This window comes from Phocoena sinus, chromosome 16 (genome assembly GCF_008692025.1).
Source record: "Phocoena sinus isolate mPhoSin1 chromosome 16, mPhoSin1.pri, whole genome shotgun sequence".
Classification (NCBI taxonomy): domain Eukaryota; kingdom Metazoa; phylum Chordata; class Mammalia; order Artiodactyla; family Phocoenidae; genus Phocoena; species Phocoena sinus.
In genome coordinates, this window is record NC_045778.1 from 11,479,700 (window position 1) to 11,502,289 (window position 22,590).

The window sequence follows — 22,590 nt, forward strand, 5'->3', positions numbered from 1 at the left end:
TTGTGGCCTCTCCCATTGTGGAGCACAGGCTCCGGATGCACAGGCTCAGAGGACATGGCTCACGGGCCCAGCCACTCTGCGGCATGTGGGATCTTCCTGGACCGGGGCACGAACCCACGTCCCCTGCATCGGCAGGCGGACTCTCAACCACTGCGCCACCAGGGAAGCCCTAGACAATTTTTTAGTAACAATTTGGAAATGGGTTTCAAACTTGAGATTATGTGTATCCTGCAATAACCAGTAACTGTAACCCAGCAGCGTGTGCTACAGAAATAATCCTAAGTATGGAACAAAGACTTTAAATCAGCACATCTTACATTAAAAAACAAACATAAAAATTGTGGCTAATGACTCAGTGTATGTAGCACACAAAACTAAAAATCTCTAGCTATGAACAGGTGCCAGCCGGCATAAAGGAAGGGAAGAGCAGGACATTACAAATGGCTGATGAACAGAACACAAGTCACAGGAAGATGGGACTGTAGGCTTCTACTCTCATACTTTGTAGTCACCATTTCCACTCATATATTTAATGTTTTTAAATCTGAATGTTTAATTTAGCCTCGTTTTAAGAATACAAGGGAAATCATAGTGCTAAATTTTAAAATTCACACTGAAATACAGTAGTAAAATGAAATTTTCAACCACCCAGTCATTTTGCTATTTTTTGGTGAGTATATAGTCTGTGCCAGTCATTGTGAAAAAGTCTTTTTATTTTAAGAAAAAAATTTAGTCAACAAAAAAAATGTAACAAGTTTCACTTAGCAAAATACACCCAAAAGGAAATCACAGTACAAAGAAAGTTTTAAGTCAAGGCCTCACCAATTCCTACAGTATTAGTAATGTGTCTCAATTTTCAAAACTAACTTTTAAAAAGCTTAAACTTAACCTAAAAGATTTTAAATGAAAATAAACTAGAATGAACAAACATGAGAAATGTTCCTCTTTGAATTAGGGATCTAGCACCTTGAGTTTTCCAAAAAAGCACACCTCCCCAATGTGTTCACGATGATGTGGTGTAAAAGATCCACATTTAATGTACTTAAAACTACTTTAACTCAGATAACATCACTCCAGAAAGTACACTACCAAAATGTTGAGAAAAGCTGAAAATGGTTTTAGTTTACTCAATATAACATGCTAGAAGAAAGTTTGCATGAGAAAACACTGAAGAGGTAATTTTTTAATCCAGATTTTACAAACTCATGGTGCAAAATGGGTCCCACAGCTTCCTCTAGAGTAATAACTGCTTTTCACTGCTTGTTGGCTGCCTGTGAAAATCTGATGAAATAACTCAAAAGCTACTACAAAACTAGTCATATCCACTCATGCTATTCTGGCCACCATAGCTAGCCGCCGCCCCATAACAGCCACTCACGGATTGGCTCTCAAGGCCACTATAAGTGGACGGGGTTGATACCCCTATGCCTTGCATCATCTGGCTGCTATATGCCCCGTTGCTGGACCCTGTCGTGGAATTCAAGAAAAGTTCTATGTATCTGTGCTGCATGTTAGCCCTGTCTTTGGACATGGCCGCCACAGCTTCTTCGTGAGTGGCAAATTCGACATCAGCTTCACCGGTCACTCTTCCATCAGGGCCAATCTCAATATGGACTCTCACTGGGTTGAGTGGAGAGAAGAAGTTGTAAATGTCGTTCTCCGTGGCTTTGTAGGGCAGACCTCTCATGTGGACACAGTGTCCAGTGGTGCTCTGGACAGTGAACTCGCCATCTCCATACCTTTGGTCATACATCCCAGAGAGACAGTAACTGAGGTCTCTTCCAAACAGGTCGGTGGTGAAGCCGTAGCCATCGCTGAGGCCACTGTACTCCTCATAGCCCCCATAGCCTGCACTGTAGGCACCAGACCTCATCCTCTCCAGGCCTGCTTGCTTGACAATGCCGATATACCTCCTGGCTGTGCCAGGCCGGTCATAGGGCCCCGGCCGCTGCACTGACATGAACTTCAGAGGGGGATCCGAGTATGACCTAACTTCTTCCTGACTGCTCTTGAACACCTCAATATACCTGTGCCCTATTCTCTCCTTGTGCTTCCCTAGAGCCTTCTCAGCTAACTCCTGTGAGGCAAACTGCACAAAGGCTTCCCCTGTAATCTTGCCCTCGGGGTCCACAGGCAATGTGATCCCGTTTGGCACGATTTCCAACCCTGAGAAGAACTGAATGATTTCTTCCTTGGTGCATCCAAATGGGAGTCCTCGAAGTCGCACGAAACCATCATTGGCGGTGTCAGCACTGTTTGGACCACTGTGCTTCAACACCCAATCCATCTCGGTTCTGTGGGACTTGAACACCTCAATGTACCGATGTCCCATGCTTTCCCTGTCTTTTTTAAGGGCCATTTTTACATCATCTTCTGATTCAAGTTCAACAAAAGCCTCACCACTCTGCCTGCCTTCTCTAGTGTAGATAAAGTGAACGCCTGCGACCCCATCATGAATTGTGCAGTCGGAGAGGAAATTCTGCACATCCTCAACAGAGCAGGACCAGGGCAGGCCACGGAGCTTGACTACAAAGCCTTCACCTCCCTCGGGGCCCAACATCATGGACACTTGACAGAGCAGACGTCAAACAAACTTGGATGCGGCTTTTTGTGGCTGAAAAGAAAGCAAAAACTACTTTACATAAATTTTCATTTAATATGTATAACAAGAATATACAGTAAATAGTTTCCATTTTACAGATGAGGAAGGATGAGTGAAATTAAAGATGTTAAGATATATGAGCAGAGATTCAATCCTACGTCTCTCCAAAAATAGTTACATTACTCACAGATAGATTGAAAATAACAAATTAGGGGGTCTTAAAAAAAAGAAAAAAGTGAAACAATAGAGAGTAAAATTTGAAGAGCAAAATAGTGATCTGGAAGCTTCAATCAATAAGACAAAATCTACAAATTCTTATGATCAATTACTATGAGTTCTCTAAGGAAAGACAAGAGAATGAATTGAGGCAACATTCAGAAATACTAAGAACTTGTCAGAACTACAGGAAAACAGATGAGCTGTACTGTTGCATTGCTAAAGTAAAAGGCAAGGGAGGGTAGGTGTGACCTGGTACTTCGAACACAGAACAATCTAAATATTAGGCAGGGCATTTTCTTGTTTTATTTAGTCCACGTTATCTGTTGTGATGAAATTTGGTGGTTCATTTAAAACAGCTCCTGTGTGATTCTTCAACTACAAGCCCTACATTTAACCAATTTGCTTGTTTGTGGCAAGACACTACAGAAGCAAAAAGATGTGACAAACAGGCTATTTTAAATCACAATGCAGAATAACATTTCCTGTGACACTGGGGTGAACTAGAATCAGTGTTCTTATCAGCAACAATGATGCAAGGATACAAGACAGCAATGGCTTCCAGAGCCTAAGGAAGTATCATTATTCCTATTGTCAAACCTAAGTGTGAGGTCAAATTAAGACATATCCAAACAAGCAGATTAGTGCATCAGCAATATCAGTTAAGTGTGACGCAAATGTAAAAATCAAATTATATGCTTCTCAGTTTCATATATTAAAAAAGGATCAACTGGGAATTCTCTGGTGGTCCAGTGTTCAAGACTCGGCACTTTCACTGCCATGGCCTGGGTTCAATCCCTGGTTGGGGAACTAAGATCCCGTAAGCAGCACAGTGCGGCCAAAAAAGAAAAGAAAAGCGGGGTTGGGGGGAAGATCATAAAACACATTATGGGGACTTCCCTGGCTGTCCAGTGGTTAAGACTGCGCCTCCCAGTGCAGGGGGTGAGGGTTCGATCCCTGGTCGGGGTACAAAGATCCCACATGCCTCGAGGCCCAAAAAACGTAAAAGAGAAGCAATATTGTAACAAATTCAATAAAGGCTTTAAAAATGGTCCACATCAAAAAAAAAAAAAGGAAAAAATCTTAAAAAGAACACATCATGTTGATCAACATAACACACATACTTTGCTGTGTTTCACTGAGGGACTACAAAGGGAATGAACTCCTCAGTGTACAAGAGGCGTGACAGGTGCCCTTCCTGACAGGGAAGTGCAAGTGGCATCTGACACCCAAGAGTCCAAACTGAAAAAGAGTAAAGGTCAAATCCATGTAAAGGGCTGTATTGTGAAGAATAGGAGTTGAGTCATCAGATAGCAATATACACATAACAGAGAGACAATAAAAATACAGATAGGACCCAAACTAGTGATCAATGCTCAAAACGGGTGCTACTACAAGGAAATTGTTTCATGAAATTGTCATTTCACATCAAGTGTAACAGATATAGCTGTTAAAGGTAAAAGCCACCTTTTGAAGAAATCTGGGCACGTTGGTCATTATGTAGAAAAATATAAAGCAGAATCCTACCTCAGATGAATCCCAAAACTATCCCAGATGGAATGGGGTATTTACACTATTAGAGCAAAACAGACAGATTTCTAAAAACCCCACAATTTAAACAAATTAGAAAGCATGAATGGTTAAGAAAAAGAAAAGCAAACTGCTAACAGAGACACAGTGAAGCAAATTAGAACAAGATTTAGAAATTTATAAACAAGGAGTTGCTTCTTCTCATAGCTGAGCTCGTTATCTGTCGCTCTGCTCCGTCAACTCTACCTGTCCCAAGAAATCCCCATCTTCACAAATGCTTCACAGAACACTATTTTCCTTATCAATTAAGGAGATTATCTCATTTCTAACCAACCCTGTAATATACCCCTTCCCTAATACCAAGTTTGTCTCCAGCTACTTGCTGATTTGCTTTCCCTTTCAGTAAAATCTCATCCTCAAAAGGCCTCTACCCACCCCCACCATAAAAAGAAGGGCATGATCTCACTCTGCCAAGGACCTCCACGGCAAGAAAGGAACATTTTTTTACCTCCATCTTTTCAGTTCCCACAGCAGGATTTAACCATTCTCTCTGGAAATCCTTTCTCCCCATGGCTCTTGGTTTTCCGGTTAATTCCTTAGGCACTCTGCCCCTCTGAGCCCTTCCTCAAGGCTCAACTGTATGCAATCACTGGCCCTTCTTTCTTTTATGCCCCCCCCACCCCCGCTTTGTAGGCAGCCTCACCTGATCCTTATATATGTCCAGGGCCAATTCTGGGCTCCAGAACCCAAGTTCCCAGCTTCAGGCTCCCTGAGGCCAAGACTGGTATACACAAACTCTACTCCATAGTACCACCTATGTACCACAAATGAACACAGCCTTTTTACTGTAACTCTTCTATAGCAGCACCCTGGTCAGCCTTACCTGTCACCCAGAAGCTCTAGAATGAAACTAAAGTAATCCTTGAACAACTCCCAAGCCCTTAAATCCAATGAGCTCATCATTTCTTTGGGGGTCATCCCATTCTCCACCCTAATCCTATTGCTAACCCATACCTAAATTCTATTCAGTAAGTCTTGACTCCAACAAGCAATAAAGGTTTCTCACATCTCTTCTCAGTCCCTAGCACACTGCTTGGCATTATGATTTGAATTATCAAATCATCATCATCTTTGTGCACTTCCCTCATATCCCTTTCTACTTCCTCTTTCTTTCTAATCCCAGTACCAATAGCCCTTTCCAGGACACATTCACATCTGATCCTTAAAACTTTTCCTACCCTTACTGCAACCTAATCTGTAGCTCTTTTAAAGTGACTTTATGTCACTCTCCTGTTCTAAGACCTCAGTGGCTTCCCACTGCCTGGAACACAAACCACGGGGCTAAGGGGGCGCTCAGGCCTTGCAGCTCTGACCTGCAACACACGCTCACATCACTTGCATTAAAAAAATATACATCCTCTTATTCCTATATTTCTCTGCGCCTGGAGTGTGCCAGGCTCTCTGCTGCCTTGGGTGTGACACATGTGGTAATTATCTCTCCAAATATACTCCACCCAACCTTCTGTCTAGCTAAATCCCACTAATCCTTAAGGTCTCAGCTCAAATATACCACCTTTCCCATAAAATCTTCCCCTACCACAAATTAAGTCTTACAGTTCTATGATCCCACAGCATTCTAGGGAAACAAATTCATGATTTGTTTAAAACCCTTCAAAAATGCAAGAGAGCCTAGCAAGGACAGACTGATCTGTTCCGGAGGTCACTGTGGTCCCACCCCCAGCACAGCAGGCCCAAGATTAGCAAGAGATTAACTGATGGTCAGGTGGGGCGAACACCACTCTCTAGACTATGGCAGCCTGGTTAGGTTAAAAAAGACAAGCAGGGGGAAAAAATAAAAAAAGACAAGCAGGAAACATAAAAGAACACAGACATTTCATGTAAGGACTACTTAAAACGCCCAATATAAAACAATTATAAATGTTTTTTGTTTCAGAAAATAATGTTTCAAAAATAAAGTGACTTCTCCTCTGAAGGCAATGTGAGGAGAGCACTCTTCCAAAACACTTATCTATATTTCTAATGTACGTAATGCAATATCCTCATCTTTGCCCTCAGAATCCTCTACATTTGGACTCTTTGCAGACTTACAGTACTTAGAACATTAACTACACTTGAGAAAGTTAAGAAAGCTGGAGTTCTGCTCAACATTAGATTTACAGCTAGTGAAAAAAAAATTTACTTCACACTCAAGAAAGTGTTCTGTGTCAATAAAGTAAATCAATTATAAACTGAGAAATTACTTTTCTTAAAATAGCTCACCTTAAAGAACAGCGGGGGATGCCCACAGTCGAAGACACGCCAGGCAGGTAACGAACTGTCCTAAAAGAGAGCGATAAGGCCGTCTTGCCGCAGTGCCCCAGCACTCCCAGAGTGAGCAGAGCCAGCGGTTCCCCGGCTTGGCTGGGCTCCGGGCTCCCTTCCTCCGGAAAAGCCAAAGCCCGGGCTGTGGGAGGCCGTTTACAAAACCGCGGGGCTGCCTTCAAGAAAGTGCATGCCCGCCAGCCCCCACAGCTTTGAAACGCTTTACCTCTTTCCTAGGGCAACGCCGAGAGTACCAGCCTGGAACCCTCCCACTTGCCCTGAGAAATGTACTCAAAACGCGAGTTCTATACGCGAATACCTGAGCGCGCTAAGGCAATTTAAATATCGAGGGCGGGAGGGGCACTACCGGGATGGAGCGGGGGCAAGGTCAGCGCGGTTCCGGGAAGTCGCGGGCGGGCGGGGGGCGGGGGGCGAGGAGCTGCGGCGCCGACTCGCACGGGAGGCCAGAGGCGTGGCCAGATTTTCACAGGGATGGGCTCCAGAGAAAGGTGGTTTGCTAGAGACTGTTCCAACAGTATTTACAATTTACAAGCATCCCTGGAGGACTGACTGGAGATACTCAAGACTTTCTTTCCCAGTTTTATGTGATAGCTTCACTTCTTGAGACCTAATGTATTTGATCTAACATTAATCTTTTAACTGAGGAAGAGTGAGGGGAGGAAATGTTGAAATATGCTTTTCAATAGGAAAAACATCAGGACCATCATCCACAGCCACAGGACAAAGCTGTCCCCAAAATACTTATGGTCCAGCGAATTAGTTTGAGAATTAAAGCACATTCTTAGTTTTAGAAACGTAAAACTGAGAAAGTCAAGTTAATTTCTGAGCCTGCTGTCTTAGAGGTAATATCTGCCTTGCTTTATTAACGTCCTGTAATTATTACACGGGATGCTATTTTTGGGTAAAGACCTATATAAATATAAAGTATTACAATTTAAGAAGTAACAGTTTCAGATTCTCTAGAAGAGGGTTTTCAAGAGGCTTCATCAACCGTCCCTCTCCTCTGCCCCCAGAAAAGAGTGAAATCTAAAGGGTAGAACCCAGTCACCCTAACGGGCGGAACCCCTTCTGCCTAGGTTTACCCCTGCTCCTGGCTCATTCCAGTGTGGTCCGCACACCAACGGTTGAGGCGCCTCCTCGGGCACGCACACTCGGGGACGGCCAGAAGCAAGGAAGCCGATTCTCACGAGACTGAACCGCGTCGCACACAGAGTTGAAGCGCTGCGGGGGAACACTGGTCGCCCACCCTTCTCCCCGGCAGCACCCTGCAATCGCTGCTGGCGGCGGCGGCTAACAAAATACTGCTCTCGGGTGCTGCAACTGGAGACCGACTGAACGTACCGAACGGGGGGGGACAACCAAGGATCTTACGCGCGCGCCACACACCCGCACACACACACACACACGGCCGCAACTGGACTATGACGTAAGTGCGCACACGGACCACCCGAGGATCTTGTTAAAAATTCAGATCCTAAAACAATAGATCTGGGCCGGGGTCGAGACTAAGCATTTCTAACAGGCTCCCAGGACTCCTGGGACGGTCTCCAGAACGTGCTCTTCCTCACTCTAATATACAGGTTAGGCAGGATTTAGTTCGGATCCAGGTGGACCAATCAAGATAAAAAGGGTGCGCCTGAACGCACGGCTGATTAGGTTTCTCTAGGGAGCACACAGGGCGCTTTTTAAACTGCACCCGCACCGTCTCTCTTCAGAGACGGGAACTCGGCGGGTTCCCAGCTTCACCCCCTTTATTTGTGTCCCAGTGAGGCGTGAAGAGCATTTCGTCCTCATTTGTAAATTAATTTTAACCTACAGCTGGCAGCACTCAGACTGTTCTGGCTGTCTTAATCACTCAGAAAGTTCTCCCTCTTAAACCACAGTCCGCGTGAGACCCGGCCTCAGATTACGCGGTTAACTCTTTGGCCCTAAGACTTACCGCTGAAAGGAGCAGGACCGATTTCTATCTTCATGAAGCAAGCGCGGTTCACAGCCAAAGGACCCCCAATTCCACCCGACGCTTAAAAACGCAGAGGATTCCGGGGAAAGGCCAGGTGCATCTCCTTTTGTTATTAACCTGAAACTGAAACTCAACTGGCTGTGGGGAAACGCTTCAAACGAGGCTTGAAAGTGCGCTCTCAAAATCGCGGGCCGGCAGGGGCGCGTCTGAGCGATTTCGGCGGGAAGCGCGGTATGGGCCCCGGACACCAGGTTCCTGGCGGACGCACCGGTACAAGGTGAAGGGGTTCGCTCGGCCTCCACCGGGCGATCCGACAGTCTCGGGTCGGCCAAGCCCTACAGGAACGCGCGACAACAGGGCGCCCCATCCCCGGGCCTGGGCGGGGTCAGCGGGAGCTTCCGGGGCGGGGCGAGCTACGGGTGGGGGGAGGGAGGAGAGGCTTCCCGGGTTGCGCGAGTTGGGGGGAGGGGAAGGAGGTCACGAGGCTAAGGCTCCCCGAGCCCGGAGGTGGAGGGGAGCTCCCGGGGCAGGGGGACTCACTGGAGCAGGAAGAGGTTTTAGACCGGAGAGGGAGGCGGGAAGAGTTGGCGGCGAGATGGGGAAGAGTTCTCCGGCCGGGCTTCCTGGAACCGCGGGGGGGGGGGGGGGGGGGGGGGGGGAGGCGGAGCTCCCGAGTCAGAGGGGCTTCTAGGGGCGGCGAGGAAGAGTTCGCGGGACCCGAGGTCGGCGGACGCCTCCCCGGGCTAGGGGCGGAGCTCCCGGGTCGGGTCGGGGGGACTTCCTGAGGCCGTGGGGTTGGGGGGGGGAGGGGAATTCCCGGGGCAGCGAGGGGGAAGAGTTCCGGGGATAGAGGGGGCGGCTGTGCGGAAAGAGGTGGGGAAGAGTTCCCGAGACCCGCGGGGGTTGGGGGGAGTGTGGGCGGGGGTCGTCCGCTCGCGGCGGCTCACCACGACGGGTCCGGGGCCTGGAGTCCGGAAGGCCGGCGCGCGGGGCTGCGTCCCGGAGGCAGAGGCCGCGTGACTGGGAGGGCGGCGAGCCGGACGTGGGTCACGGGGTGTAAAGGAGGAAGTGCCACCGACGGGCCCGCCAAGATGTCACCAATGGAAACGCGTCCTGCAGGTGCGGCCCGCGCGGTCGGCCAAGGCAGGAAGTGGGAGGAGGGAAGGAAAGCAACGAGGAAGACCGTTCTGAGTGAGCTCTCAGGAGAGGTGCCAGGGTGGAGCAAAGTCCAGAGTACGGGCGGAGGGGAGGGGTGACCGGCACCAAGCATGTGGAAGGAGAAACCATACAATTTAAATTTAAATTTTAAAAAAGAATCATCTCTGAAGGCAGGAAAGGATTCAGAATGGAAACTAATGAACAAAAGGTAGAACGTCTTTGTGTATACAGTACCATGTTTTGTAGATTTGAGCCTAGTCATGTAAATATTTTTGCACAATTTTAAAAAGATTAATTTTAAACACGCAATGTTTAAACTTCATAACCTAACAAGCAGTTACATTTTATTAACTTTTGACTCAATTCAAATGAACTGGAAAACAATTATAAGGCAATTGCAGTAATCTTAGCAGTGACTGACTTTACATTAAGAAACGATAAAATTTTAGTTGTAGCTATGCTGCTGTGATTTTTTAAAAAAGTCATTAGATATACATCTGATGCCTAGAATCTGTTTCTAAATAATCTGCAGCGAGTCGGAGTATGGATGAAACAACATGGGCCATGATTTAGTAATTATTGAAGCTGGGGGATAGGTACATGGAGTTTCATACTTTTGTCTCTACTTTTGTGTATGTTTAATACTTTTAGTAATAAAATTATCTAAGAGGAAAAAGTCTTAATCTATTTACTAGAAATAACGAACAAACTACAGAATTTACAGGGAAAAGGAATGGTTCTAGGTGAGAATATGATAAATGCAGCCTACAAAGCCAGACTGTGGGTACTCAACAAGGACAATAGCCAGCCATTCAACAAAATATCTCCAAGGGAGTGCTTACTGAATTAAAAAAATTTAAGAGAATTATCAAGGATTCACAATGCATGGGACATATTTGGATCCTGATTCAAACAAGTTGGTCAACATTTATGAGACAATTTAGGAGATACCTGAACACTGATTTTACTTATGTCAGATATGATAGAATTGCAGTTATGTTTAAAAATAAAGAAATTTTTAGAGTTATTTTAAATACTTGTTTGTAGGTGAAATGGTGTGATGGCTGGTATCTGCTTCAAAATTATCTAATTCAAAATCCAGCCATCCCACAGAAAGTGAGAAAGACACTAAAAACTCATACATTCAAAAGAAATAAAACAATATTCTGAAGAAAAATTAAGCCACAAAATTGGCTTGTTTTTGGAAAGAGTATCTCTATGGAAATGAGTATCTTGACTGCTTCACGAGCACTTATTTTCACTTCTTAAAATCCTCTTCAAAATACATTCTTGGTAATTTAAACGACTGGCATCCATTTTCTCACTTATTATATTTGCATGTATTTGTTCAGTTAAGTAGCGTTACATGTTCTTCCTTGGCTTAACTGGTTGGTGACACTGGCTAACTGGCTAGTCGAGTGTTAATAATTGATCAGTCATGATAGGGTTCCTGCCGGGTGAAGGAACAACATGTACAGAAGACACAGGGGAAAGTGTAATGCTGAGACAGAAAGCACCTCAAAACACCTGCAGCCAGCGGGGAGATCCACGAAACGGGGAAGCAGAGTAAGATCCTCCAAAGCCCTGAAGGCCTGATTCGGTATTTTGGACTTTATTTACTCTAAGGGAAGACACTTAACTATTTCAAAATGGAATGTAGTATAGAGTTTTGTTTTTCAACAGTCTAGCTGCTCTCTGGAAAATGAATGATGGGAACAGATGCATGGAGACGGGATGGGAAGAAGTGAGACAAATTTAGGAAGAACTGATGGTACGTACCCTGCAACAAAAACATTGTGGTGGAAACTGAAGCATGTGAAAGGATTTGAGTGATGTGCAGTAGATAAAATTTACCCAATTTCAAGTCATTCATTAACCCAGAAATATTGTGCACTTACAAGATGCAGGTACTGTGCTAAGTCCACAGAACAGTGGACTAGGAAATCAATAAAGAAACAAACAAATGTATGACAAATTCTGAAAACTCAAATTAAGAAAACAGGGATTAACTCACATTGGGGTTCTGAGGAAGTGACATTTAAACAGATCAGAAGCATGAACAGGGGTGGAAATGTTAAACTTTCTCCCCCTGGTAAAAAAGCTAAGGTTTAAAAAGTAGAAATTAGGGCTTCCCTGGTGGCGCAGTGGTTGGGAGTCCGCCTGCTGATGCAGGGGACACGGGTTCGTGCCCCGGTCCGGGAAGATCCCACATGCCGTGGAGTGGCTGGGCCCGTGAGCCATGGCCGCTGAGCCTGCGCGTCCGGAGCCTGTGCTCCGCAATGGGAGAGGCCACAACAGTGAGAGGCCGGCATACCGCAAAAAAAAAAAAAAAAAAAAAAAAAAAAAGTAGAAATTAGAAGACCATATTATTCTATTTTTTCCTTTGTACATTACCTACTTATTTCCCCCAGATACTTGTTCAAATTATTTACGTTTTTAAAATGCAGCCACTTGTCGGGATATGTTTTGGTGTTGGTTGCTTTGTAAAAATATTTTTATTTTGTGGTGAATCCTTTTAATCTTTATATTCAGTTCTTACTAAATTCAAAAAAGAGAATTTTAGATATCGTTTCTGCTACTGTCTTTTTTCCACTTGAGCACACATGGGGTCTGGGGAAGAAGCAATTCCCAGTCATGGGACAGTATATGAGCAGAGCCCAGATTCCTACTTGTTATGGATGTTTTCCTGTTCTATTGGAAACTACATTAGAAACCTCAGGACTCTTCCAACCCGGCAATTTTATAAAGTCCCAATTCAGTGGTTCTTAAACATTTTTTTGCTGTCAGGGACTCCACCTGAGAATATGATGTAGGTCTGGATCAACTTTTTTTAAAAGTATACTCACACACACACACAACTGTACCTAAATTATCAAGCAGCTCATGCCTCTCAAGTGTGAGAACTCTGACCTAATTTGTACAACATACCAAGTTCAACACATAAAACTACCTAAAGGCTATTAAAGAAAAGAGAAGCTTTAAGATACAAAGTACTATATATAAAATAAACAAACAAGGTCCTACTGTATAGCACAGGGAACTATATTCAATATCCTGTAATAACCATAAATGGAAAGGAATATGAAAAAAAATATGCATAAATGAATCACTTTGCTGTACACCAGAAACTAACACAACATTGTAAATCAACTTCAATTAAAAAAAAGAGAAGGAATAGGCAGGGTGATTAAAATAAATGACATTTTAAATGTTCGTTGCTATTACTACATTTTTATCCATCGAAGAAAATATATCATAATTTGTAAGCAACAGGAAAGCTGTTTTCCATTATCTTTTAGCTATTAGGCTCTTTAGCTTACTGTAGCTAAGTCTGGGGTAATATTACACTATTTTCCTCAGTGTTCATTTCTCAAAAGGTGTGTTAACTAAAAAGCAAAAATAGTGTAATGTTAGGTAAATTATGTCTATAATGCTTGAACTGAAATTAACACAAGGGACAAATTATTAGCCGCCATAGAACAAGCAATCACTGCTCTGTATTATTGATTGCATTAGTGACTCAAGAATCAAGATCTAAAGTTACAACAGAAAAAAAAGTATCAGGTGGGGTGTTCATAAAAAGCAACCTCCAGGGACTTCCCTGGTGGTTCAGTGGGTAGGACTCTGCACATCCAAGTGCAGGGGGCCGGGGTTCGATCCCTGGTCGGAGAACTAGATCCCACATGCATGCCGCAACTAAGGCCCGGTGCAGCCAAAATAAATGAATAATTAATTTTTAAGAAAAAAATAAGAAAAAGAAACCTCCAGTGTTAAAGATAAAAATCTGTTCTCCCCAACTGAGGGAAATATTTCGTCATCTGTATTAATGAATGCCCACAGCCCCTTCAGGAGGCCTAGAGCTTCCACTTGGGTCTTAGTGGAGAGCTGACATCTTGTCAGGTCCCCTGCAGCTCCCATAGGAGTGGAGGCAGCTGTAGCTCCTTGTGCTCCATGTTTGCTGCTCAGGGGACCGTAGCACACTGCCCCGGGGAGGTTGGGGGAGGGCGGGGCGGGTAGAGAACAGAGCCAAGAGGAGGAAAGGAACATGACAATGTACTTGAGAGGGGTTCCAGCACCAGAATACCACAAATCGGACAACAGCTTAGAACAGCAGACAGTTTTCTGGGAACAAGAAGTACTGTACAAAACTGTAAATATTTTAACGGAAAAAATAACAAGCACTCTCAGATACTTGATTACAGAATAAAAAACTTTCCAGTGCTAAAACTTGAGTTTTGAATTTATAAAGTTAGTAATGAATTGAAAGAAAGGGTAGAATGAATTGAAAGAAAGGGTAGTGGCCTGGAAAACCAAGTGGAAGAAATAGCTCAAAACAAAGAAAAAAACCCAGAAACAACGAGGGGAAAAAGATGAAATTAAGAGGAGTAAGAGATAACATGAGACAGGAGAAACAACATGTGAATGATAGGAATTCCAGAAGGAGAAAAAGACAAAATGGAGGCGAGAACAGATAAAGAATGGAAGGAAACTTTCCTGGCTTAAGATAAACTCAGTGGTGTAGTTCCCAACAGATACTTTAAAAACACACAACCCAGGCATACGATGGTAAAAAAAAATTTAAAATACAGAGAAAAACTGCTTTGGAAAAAGAACAAGTTAGGTACAAAGGATAAAAATGTGGTACCAATAGCCACACACTGCTACTGAGCACTTAAAATGTGCCAAGTACAAACTGAGATGTGCCCTAAGTGATAAAATTTAGTACGTATAAAGTGAATTGCAGGCAATTCCCTGGCAGTCCAGTGGTTAGGGCTCTGTGCTCTCACTGCCAAGGGCATGGGTTCGATCCCTGGTGGGGGAACTAACATCCCACAAGCCTCTTGGAGCAGCCAAAAAAATATTAATAATAATAATTAAATTTAAAAAATTAAGATGAATTGCGAACGTCAAAAACAAGAACCTAAAACCTCAACTTCAAAATACTGATTACATATTGAAGTGATACTTTGGATGTGTTGAACCAATCAAAATATATATTAAAATATACTTTATTAAAATATTTTCCAACGCATTCTATATACAAGGCCAGTATTAATTACCCCCTGTTATGGGCTGAACATTGTGTCCCCAAAATTCACATGTTAAAGTCCTAACCCCCAGTACCTCAGAATGTGACCAGGTTTGGATATAGTCTTTACAGAGGTAATTAAGTTAAAAATGACATAATTAAGATGGGATGTATTCCAACATGAAGAAGGGGAAATTTGGACACAGATAAGCAGAGGGAAGACAGCCATCTATAAACCAGAGACAGAGGTCTGGAACATATCCTCTTCCTCAAGCTTCTTAGAGGAAACCAAACCTGCTGACACCTTGATGTAGGACTTCTGGCCTCCAGAACTATGAGACAATAAATGGTTTAAGTAACCAAGTCTGTAGGACTTTGTTATGGTATCCCTAGCAAACTAATACACTTGTAGATATCAAAACCAGACAGACATTTCAAGATAACCCCTTATGGGTACAGACACAAAATCCCAACAAAATACTAACAAACTGAATCCAGCAACCTGTAAAAAGGATTATACACCTGACCAAGTGGGATTTATCCTAGGAATGCTTAAGAATGCTTAAGGGTGTTTCAACATAAGAAAAGGTACTGGGTCATCTGCAGCCACATGGATAGACCTAGAGATTATCTCACTAAGTGAAGTAAGCCAGACAAGAAAAGCAAATATGATATCCCTTATATGTGGAATCTAAAAACAAAAACAAATAACTTATTTACAAAGCAGAAAGAGACTCACAGACACAGAAAAACTTATGGTTACCAAAGGGGGGGGGGGTGTAAATTAGCAAGTTGGAATTAACATATACACACTCCTATATATAAAATAGATAACCAACAGGGACCTACTGTATAGCACAGGGAACTATACTCAGTATTTTGTAATATCCTCTAAGGGAAAAGAATCTGAGAAAGAATACACATACGTATAACCGAGTCACTGTGCTGTACACCTGAAACTAATATATATTGTAAATCAACTATACTTCAATTTAATTAATTAAAGAAAGAAAATATACTGAAATTAAATAGTGGGGATGGTTTTTACAACTTTTTTACAAAAAAAAAAAGCACCTCTGAACTGTACCCTTTAAAAAGGTGAACTGTATGGTATGTGAATTACATCAATTATTTAAAAATTTAAAAAATCATTCACATCATAATTCTATTGGACAGCACTATTTTTTTTAAACTGGGTGATCAAATGTTTATTTTAATTCTTACAAAATACTATAGAAATGAACCCAAACTAAACAGGTATGTACATGTGCATATGTACAAAATTTTAAACTTCTGAAAAAGAATCTATAAAAGTAGATGGTTAAAATGGAAAACAAACAAACTTAAAAAAGATTTAAAACCAGTACTATGAAGCTGATTTTCTCAAAGCAAAGTAATTATAATTTTAAATTGCGGGCTGTGGCCAGTCTTCTAGGCTTATTGTGAACAGCACTATTCTAACCAAATATTCATGTAAAGCAGAAGAGACCTCAATTAGGGGAAGATGAAGAATGGAGATGTCAATGATGGACCATCTTTGCATGTAGATAAACTTAAAAGGAGAGAGTGTGGTAGGAATTTGTAAAATATTTATACTATATGAGGATTTTTGTAAAAGGCATACTGTAAGGGAAACATAATAGTTTACAATTTTCTTCATTCTTGTCATTTTTTCCCCTTAAATGATTATCGCTTTTTGTGTCCTGTTTAAGAGACCTTTTTCCTAGCCCAAGGCCATATGGATATTTTTTTTTAACTTAAAGCTCTGTTGTTTCCATCGATGTTTTTTTAACATTTTGATCTACAATAAACTTGGAATTGATTTTCCAAGAGTTTTAGAATTAGTTTATCAAGTTTCACAGGCTAATTTCATTCATGAACTCACATGAAAAATTCCTAAATAAACATTAGCCAACCAAATCCAGCAATACACAAAGCTATTTAATACAACATGACCAAGTTGGATTTATTCCAGGAATGCAACTTTAATTCATCATTTCAAAGTCAATCACTGATACTGTCACATTAACGTATTGATGAAGGTAAAATATGGGTTAACTAAGAATTTTTCATGTTTCTAAGAAATACCCTAAATAACAAGAAAAATAGACGTGGATGAATTGTCTTTACACTGGCAGTAGGGAAAACTTTCCTGACCATGACTCAAACCCCATAATATAGAAAAATACACAAATACACACACATAAACAAAACAACCTAAACTTCTTATGCATGGCTAAAAATACCATAAGCTAAGCAAAATACCAATGATAAAATGGGAAAGACATTTGCAATTTATTTCCCAAAAGTGTTAATACCCTTAAGGTACAGAGAGAGCTTCTAAAGAAACAAAAAGTCCAACAATCCAAAAAAGAAAATGGGCTAGAGGTATGGACACTTGACAGAAAAAGAAATGCCTTTAAACACGAAAAGATGCTCAACATCACCATGTAAGATAAATTAGAATTTTAAATGAAACAACATTTAAAATACCTATCACACTGGCAAAAATACAAAAGTTTGACAACAAACCTGCTTGGAGAGGCTGTAGATCAGCAGACACTCTCAGATACTGTTTGTGGAAATGTTAAATGGTTCAACCCCTATGACCAAGAAAATGAAAAGACGCCTGCAGAGGCTATCCATTGCAGCACAACCCAATTGCCCATCACTAGAGATCCAGTTGAATAAACTTTGACAGATCCACCTAATGAAGTATTACGCCTTAAACCAAGGAAGCCAAAGACCACTGAAATTGTGTCAAGAAAGGAACCAATCTGAAAGGCTCCCACTGGCCAAAAATTGAATTGGAGCATCAAAGAGAATAAAAGCTACAGTGAATTAAAGCACATCCTATATGTTAAAATCCATGACTTCATAATGATACCAGAAAAATTAGCGTCTAAGGATTCAATTCATTATGCTGGATATGGATACTAAATATAAAAAAGGAATCAAAAACTTAACCTGCCTTTTATAAGGTACATCTTAGAGTAATCAAATGATTAACAAAGAAAATTTCCTCTCTACAGAAGTACACCTGCTAATAACTGAGAAGGAATATTGAATTAAAATATCACTGATCTGGAAACAATCAACAAAACAACGCATTCAGAGAACGAACATCAACAGCTGCTATCATCACAAAGAAGGAACACCAACCAATACGTGCCTCTGGCAGGAGTACACAGCACCTCCCATGCAGTATTTCAAAATAAAATCTCAACGGAATCAGGATAGCCTGTAGAGGATAACTACCATTTTACAGGAAATGCAGAGGACAGAGATTCAAACACCACCATGGGAATGCAGTCAGAAAAACCCAGAGTCTGGGGAAGGAAACCTACGTGACACACAACCTGATTTGTTCAAAGAAAAAACTTTTAAGAATAGAGAACCTTTAGATCGTCACTGTCTAATAAGGTAGCCTCTTGTCATACTTGACATGTGCCTGGTACAAGTTGAGATGTGCTATAAAATAAGCATACACTGGATTTTGAAAGCTTAGTTCAAAAAAAAAGCATGAAAAATATAATATAAAAATTTACAGGAGAAAAAAAAATTTATTGGGGGACTGCCCTGGTGGCGGGCACAGTGGTTAAGAATCTGCCTGCCAATGCAGGGGACACGGGTTCAAGCCCTGGTCCGGGAAGATCCCACATGCCACAGAGCAACTAAGCCTGTGCGCCGCAACTACTGAGCCCGCGCTCCTCAACAAGAGAAGCCACCAGGATGAGAAGCCCGAGCACCACAACGAAGAGTAGCCCCCACTCACCGCAACTAGAGAAAGCCTGCAAACAGCAACGAAGACCCAACAACAGCCAAAAATTTAAAAAAATAATAAATTAATTACAAAAATTTATTACATGATGAAGTGATTATTTTGGGTCTATTTTAGATATATAACATGTTAAACTAAATTACTAAAGTGAACTTTGTTTCTTTTTATAAGAAAATGTAAAATTATATGGCTTGCATTATATTTCTGTTGGACAGTGCTGCTCTGTCTTAAAACATAACTTAAGAGATATATATCTACTAAACATATAATGACCTTGTTCGGATCCCAAATCAAACCTACCAGCTATATAAAAATATTTACTACACAATCGGGTACATTTGAACACTGGGTATTTGATGATATCAAGGAATTATTATTTCTTTAGTTGTGATAATGGTATTGTGGTTATATTTTAAAAGTCCTTAGAAATACAAACAAATAGTGAAAATAAGCCAGGCTGGTCTTAGATGAACCTGGTTCTCCCTTTGCCCAGTCTTTTGTCTTCCACAAGAGTCTTTGCTCAGGGCAACTAATTAGGGGCAGCGGCCCTGGCAGAGGACTGTCCCTGTCAGATAGATCTGAGTTCCAGTCCCAACTGTGTTCCGAGGACACATCTGCATGATGGGAATACAGTAATACCTCCTTGTACACTGGTCTCGAGTACGTGATTAGAAAATGTGGTCAAGCACCTAGCTCTGTGTGTGGATCCAGTACGGGTCAATTAATGTGTTTCTACAAAGAGCCTGAGAGCCAGAGCTCAGACTGGAGAGGGCAGGTTGGTGGGAAAGTCACCTCTGTGGAAGGAGGCCCCCTCCCACTTCTGTACCCCCTTCAGGCACCTACTCCAAAGGACACGCACCACGTGTCTCCACTCTCCCTCAGTTTGGGCCATATTCAAGAACTAACTCTCCTCCTAATCAATTCTTTCCCTTAAATCAATTCACATTTTTATTCGAGTTATTTTATGTTTAAAGGAGCCTTGTAGCAATACTCAAGTGAAAACCAGCCACCTGCCAGTTAAAACAAAAACAAAAAGCAAATACTACAAAAAGAATGTTACTAAAAGACAAAACTAAAAATAAAAAGGAGACCATAATATGGAAATCATAAACCTAATTAATTTACAGAAATTCATATAGGAAGATGAGATCCCCAAGGGAAAGGCTGGACCTGCTTAACACCAGTTATAAAGCAGTGTCTCTCAATGTTCATTAAGAGCAGAAATTAAAAAAAAAAAAAAAAAGCAGAAATATACTCACTTGAAAATGACGAAATCCTGTCTAAAAATTAGCACTGAAAACATTACTTTTCACTGATAGACCCTGACATTTTTGTCTAACCGGAGAACTCGAGGTATTTTCATTCTTACTAGAAATTCAGAAACAAATAGTTAACTTTTAAAAACGTGACTAAAAGTAAGAGTGAGAATTATATTAAGATCGATAGTTTCGATGATGTCCTTCACTAAAAAATTATTTGCAGCCTTCCACTCTCCGGGTTCCACGAGGGTCAGACCAGCCGAGGCCCGCCCCTAACGTCTGCCGCCCGGGGCCCCTCCCCCACCTCCACCGCCGCCAGACCCAGGCGGTTCCGGGAAGCGGCCGCTCGTGGGCCCCCCGGAACCTCGAGAACACTTGTGAAGCATGCTGGCTCGTCAAGGCCTCGGGTAAAAAAACTGCCGGAAGGGCGTCCCGCGGAACGCGCGGGGCTCGCCGGTGGCCGGGGAAGGGGTCGGAGGGGGGCTCGCCTGGGGTTGTCTGGCGGGAACCTGTGGGGGTCCTCCGAGAGACCCTTTAAGGTACAGATTAACGGGGAGGGGCTGCAACCCCCAAGCGATTCCGTAAAAGACCGGGGCCCAGGGCCGGTCGGGTCCCCGAAACTCGCGCAGCCTCCCCTAGGCCGCCCGGCACCGCCTTCCGTGAGCCACGCGGGGACAGGGCGGCGGAGGCGCGGCGCGAGCGCCGGCAGCGTCCAGAAGTTTCTTGGGCGCAGTCAAGAATCAGCAAAGTACATTCAAAGATAAAAGCAGCACAGGACAAGGAAAAAGAAACGGCCGAATTAAGTTCGCTTAACAGAAGTGTGGTCATCAGGCAAAGACAACGAGAACCAAAGAGTTTCAGCCAAAATACAGACACGATACCTCTGAGAGCAGGAGACAAATGCAGACAAGGGCTCAGGGCACACACGCCGCACGGAGAGAAAGAAAAGGCCGCAAAGCTCCAAAGTGGAGGCTCGGCGAGCGGGAACGTGGGAGGGGGGAGGAGTCAAGCACCCAACCAGTCTTGTGCAACTCGCGGACGCGTTCAGCCACGTGCAAGTACCGCTTTCATTTTAAAATGAACCCCCTCGCACGGTCGTCTGGTTTTCTCACCCTACTCCCGGCAGGGGCGCTCGGCTCTGCTCCCTCAGGAGTCCGCACGAGGCTCTTCTTCCCTTCGTCGCTTCGGACTCTGCCTCCCCGACCCCAAATCTCAGCCCCGCGGTCCAGTCCCCGAACGTAAGGCCCTCGACCTCAGACCCACCTCCCCTAAGCCCAAATCTTAGCCCCGCGGTCCCCACCCTCAGCGGGCCGGGTCCCCGCATTCAGTACTCAGTCGGTCCCCGGGTGTATGGCCCCTGACCTCAGATCCCACCTCCTCCGACCCCAAATCTCAGCCCCGCAGTCCCCAACCCCCAGTAGGCCCAGTTCCGGGTGTGCGGGCCTTCACCTCCGATCCCGCCTCCCCTGACACCCAAATCTCAACCCCTCGGTCCTCCATGGTAGGGGCCCCATTCCCCGGCCGCTCCCCGGTATGCGGGCCTCAGACACGCCGCCCGTCCCACCCCTCACCTCGGGCTCCAAGTCTCCACGCCCCCGCTTTTCTTCACATCCGGCACCTCGGTCGTCCCTCTGAGCACCTATAGGAGGATGGAACGCGGGGGACTTGGCAGTTGTAGCTGAGGCAGTTGAGGATTGTTTACCATCACTATGGAAACCCCTGGCAGCGCGCCCCGGGAGAGGGCCCCCCGGAGAGGCTGGGTCAGGCGCGCGGCGGGCCCGAGGCCACAACTCCCGTCCGTAGTGCGCACGCGGCGCTTCCGGAAGACCTTCGGCTCTCGGAGTGCCCTGCCCTCCCTCGGCCCTGCGCCCAAGCACCCGGGAATAGCAGCCCCAGGAACCCGCGCCCTCGGCCCGCTCCCGGCTGCCAGCGTAACCGCGGGCCGGTTTCCCTGCAGAACCCTACCTTTTTCTTCAGGAAGACGCGGCGTAGTCCCACTTCCAAGACGGAGCCGGAAAGACGCAAAGACCACGGCGAGGCTGGGGCTCTGAGACGGTCGTCTGTGGGCGGGGCCGAGAGGGCGCATTGTGACGCTCCCGGAGCGGAGCCAGGGATTGGCCGGCCAGTAGTAGGGCGGGGCCAGGGCCTGAGGACCGGAAGCGCTGCGGGAAGGGGAGGGGTGGGACGTGGGCGAGCCCTGGTCGGGGGAGGGGAGGAATTGTGGGGCACGGCTGAACCTCTAAGGACAGTGACTGGGAGAGTCCCCCAAACAGTGAGCCCAAAGGACGCCCGGATTGAAGACTAGGGTGACAGAAGAAAATGAGAATCATTTCCGGACGAGAGTGAAGAAAGAGGGAACTGAGAACATCGGAGACCGATAAAGGCGGCTCCAAGGCAGGGTTTAGGGAGGGATTAGCAGGTTGACTGAGGTTGCTTACGTGACTATCACTTGGGCTGAGAAGCCCCAAGGTTTCTGAAGGTGACCCTCAAGACGCCGAGGCAATGCACAGTGTTCAGTCAGAGCCCCTGAGCCGACTGGCTGGATGGTAGCTGAAATGGCTACCCTGCCTGAGGCAGTGGAACAGATTCTTTCATGTGTTCTGGGATTAATAATTCTTACCATTTTATTTTTGGAGAATCCATAAAGAGGAAGATATAAATGCACTCATTACTGGTGAAGCAGAAGATTATTTTTTAAATCACCAGTTAAAT

General features: G+C 44.1%; 1 protein-coding gene across 10 annotated transcripts; it reads right to left on the bottom strand.

Annotated features, from left to right (window-relative positions):
- Positions 1–292: 292 nt before the first annotated feature.
- HNRNPF (heterogeneous nuclear ribonucleoprotein F) lies at positions 293–21,943 on the bottom strand. 10 transcript variants are annotated; one of them, XM_032607666.1, is made up of 6 exons: positions 21,844–21,943; positions 21,450–21,517; positions 9,599–9,764; positions 8,631–8,774; positions 6,629–6,688; positions 693–2,614 (listed from the first exon to the last, which is right to left on the bottom strand). In XM_032607666.1, exon 6 carries the CDS (start codon positions 2,561–2,563, stop codon positions 1,313–1,315), a length of 1,251 nt encoding a protein of 416 aa, XP_032463557.1. In that variant the 5' UTR covers positions 2,564–2,614; positions 6,629–6,688; positions 8,631–8,774; positions 9,599–9,764; positions 21,450–21,517; positions 21,844–21,943; the 3' UTR covers positions 693–1,312. The 10 variants fall into 10 exon arrangements, with proteins under 10 accessions (XP_032463554.1, XP_032463552.1, XP_032463555.1 ...); XM_032607667.1 differs by lacking the exon at positions 9,599–9,764; XM_032607663.1 differs by lacking the exons at positions 8,631–8,774; positions 9,599–9,764 and having other exon boundaries at positions 293–2,614; positions 21,844–21,942.
- Positions 21,944–22,590: the final 647 nt, after the last annotated feature.

Excerpts from the sequence above, each read along its gene's own strand:
- HNRNPF (XM_032607663.1), bottom strand. The coding sequence starts at position 2,563 with ATGATGTTGGGCCCCGAGGGAGGTGAAGGCTTTGTAGTCAAGCTCCGT.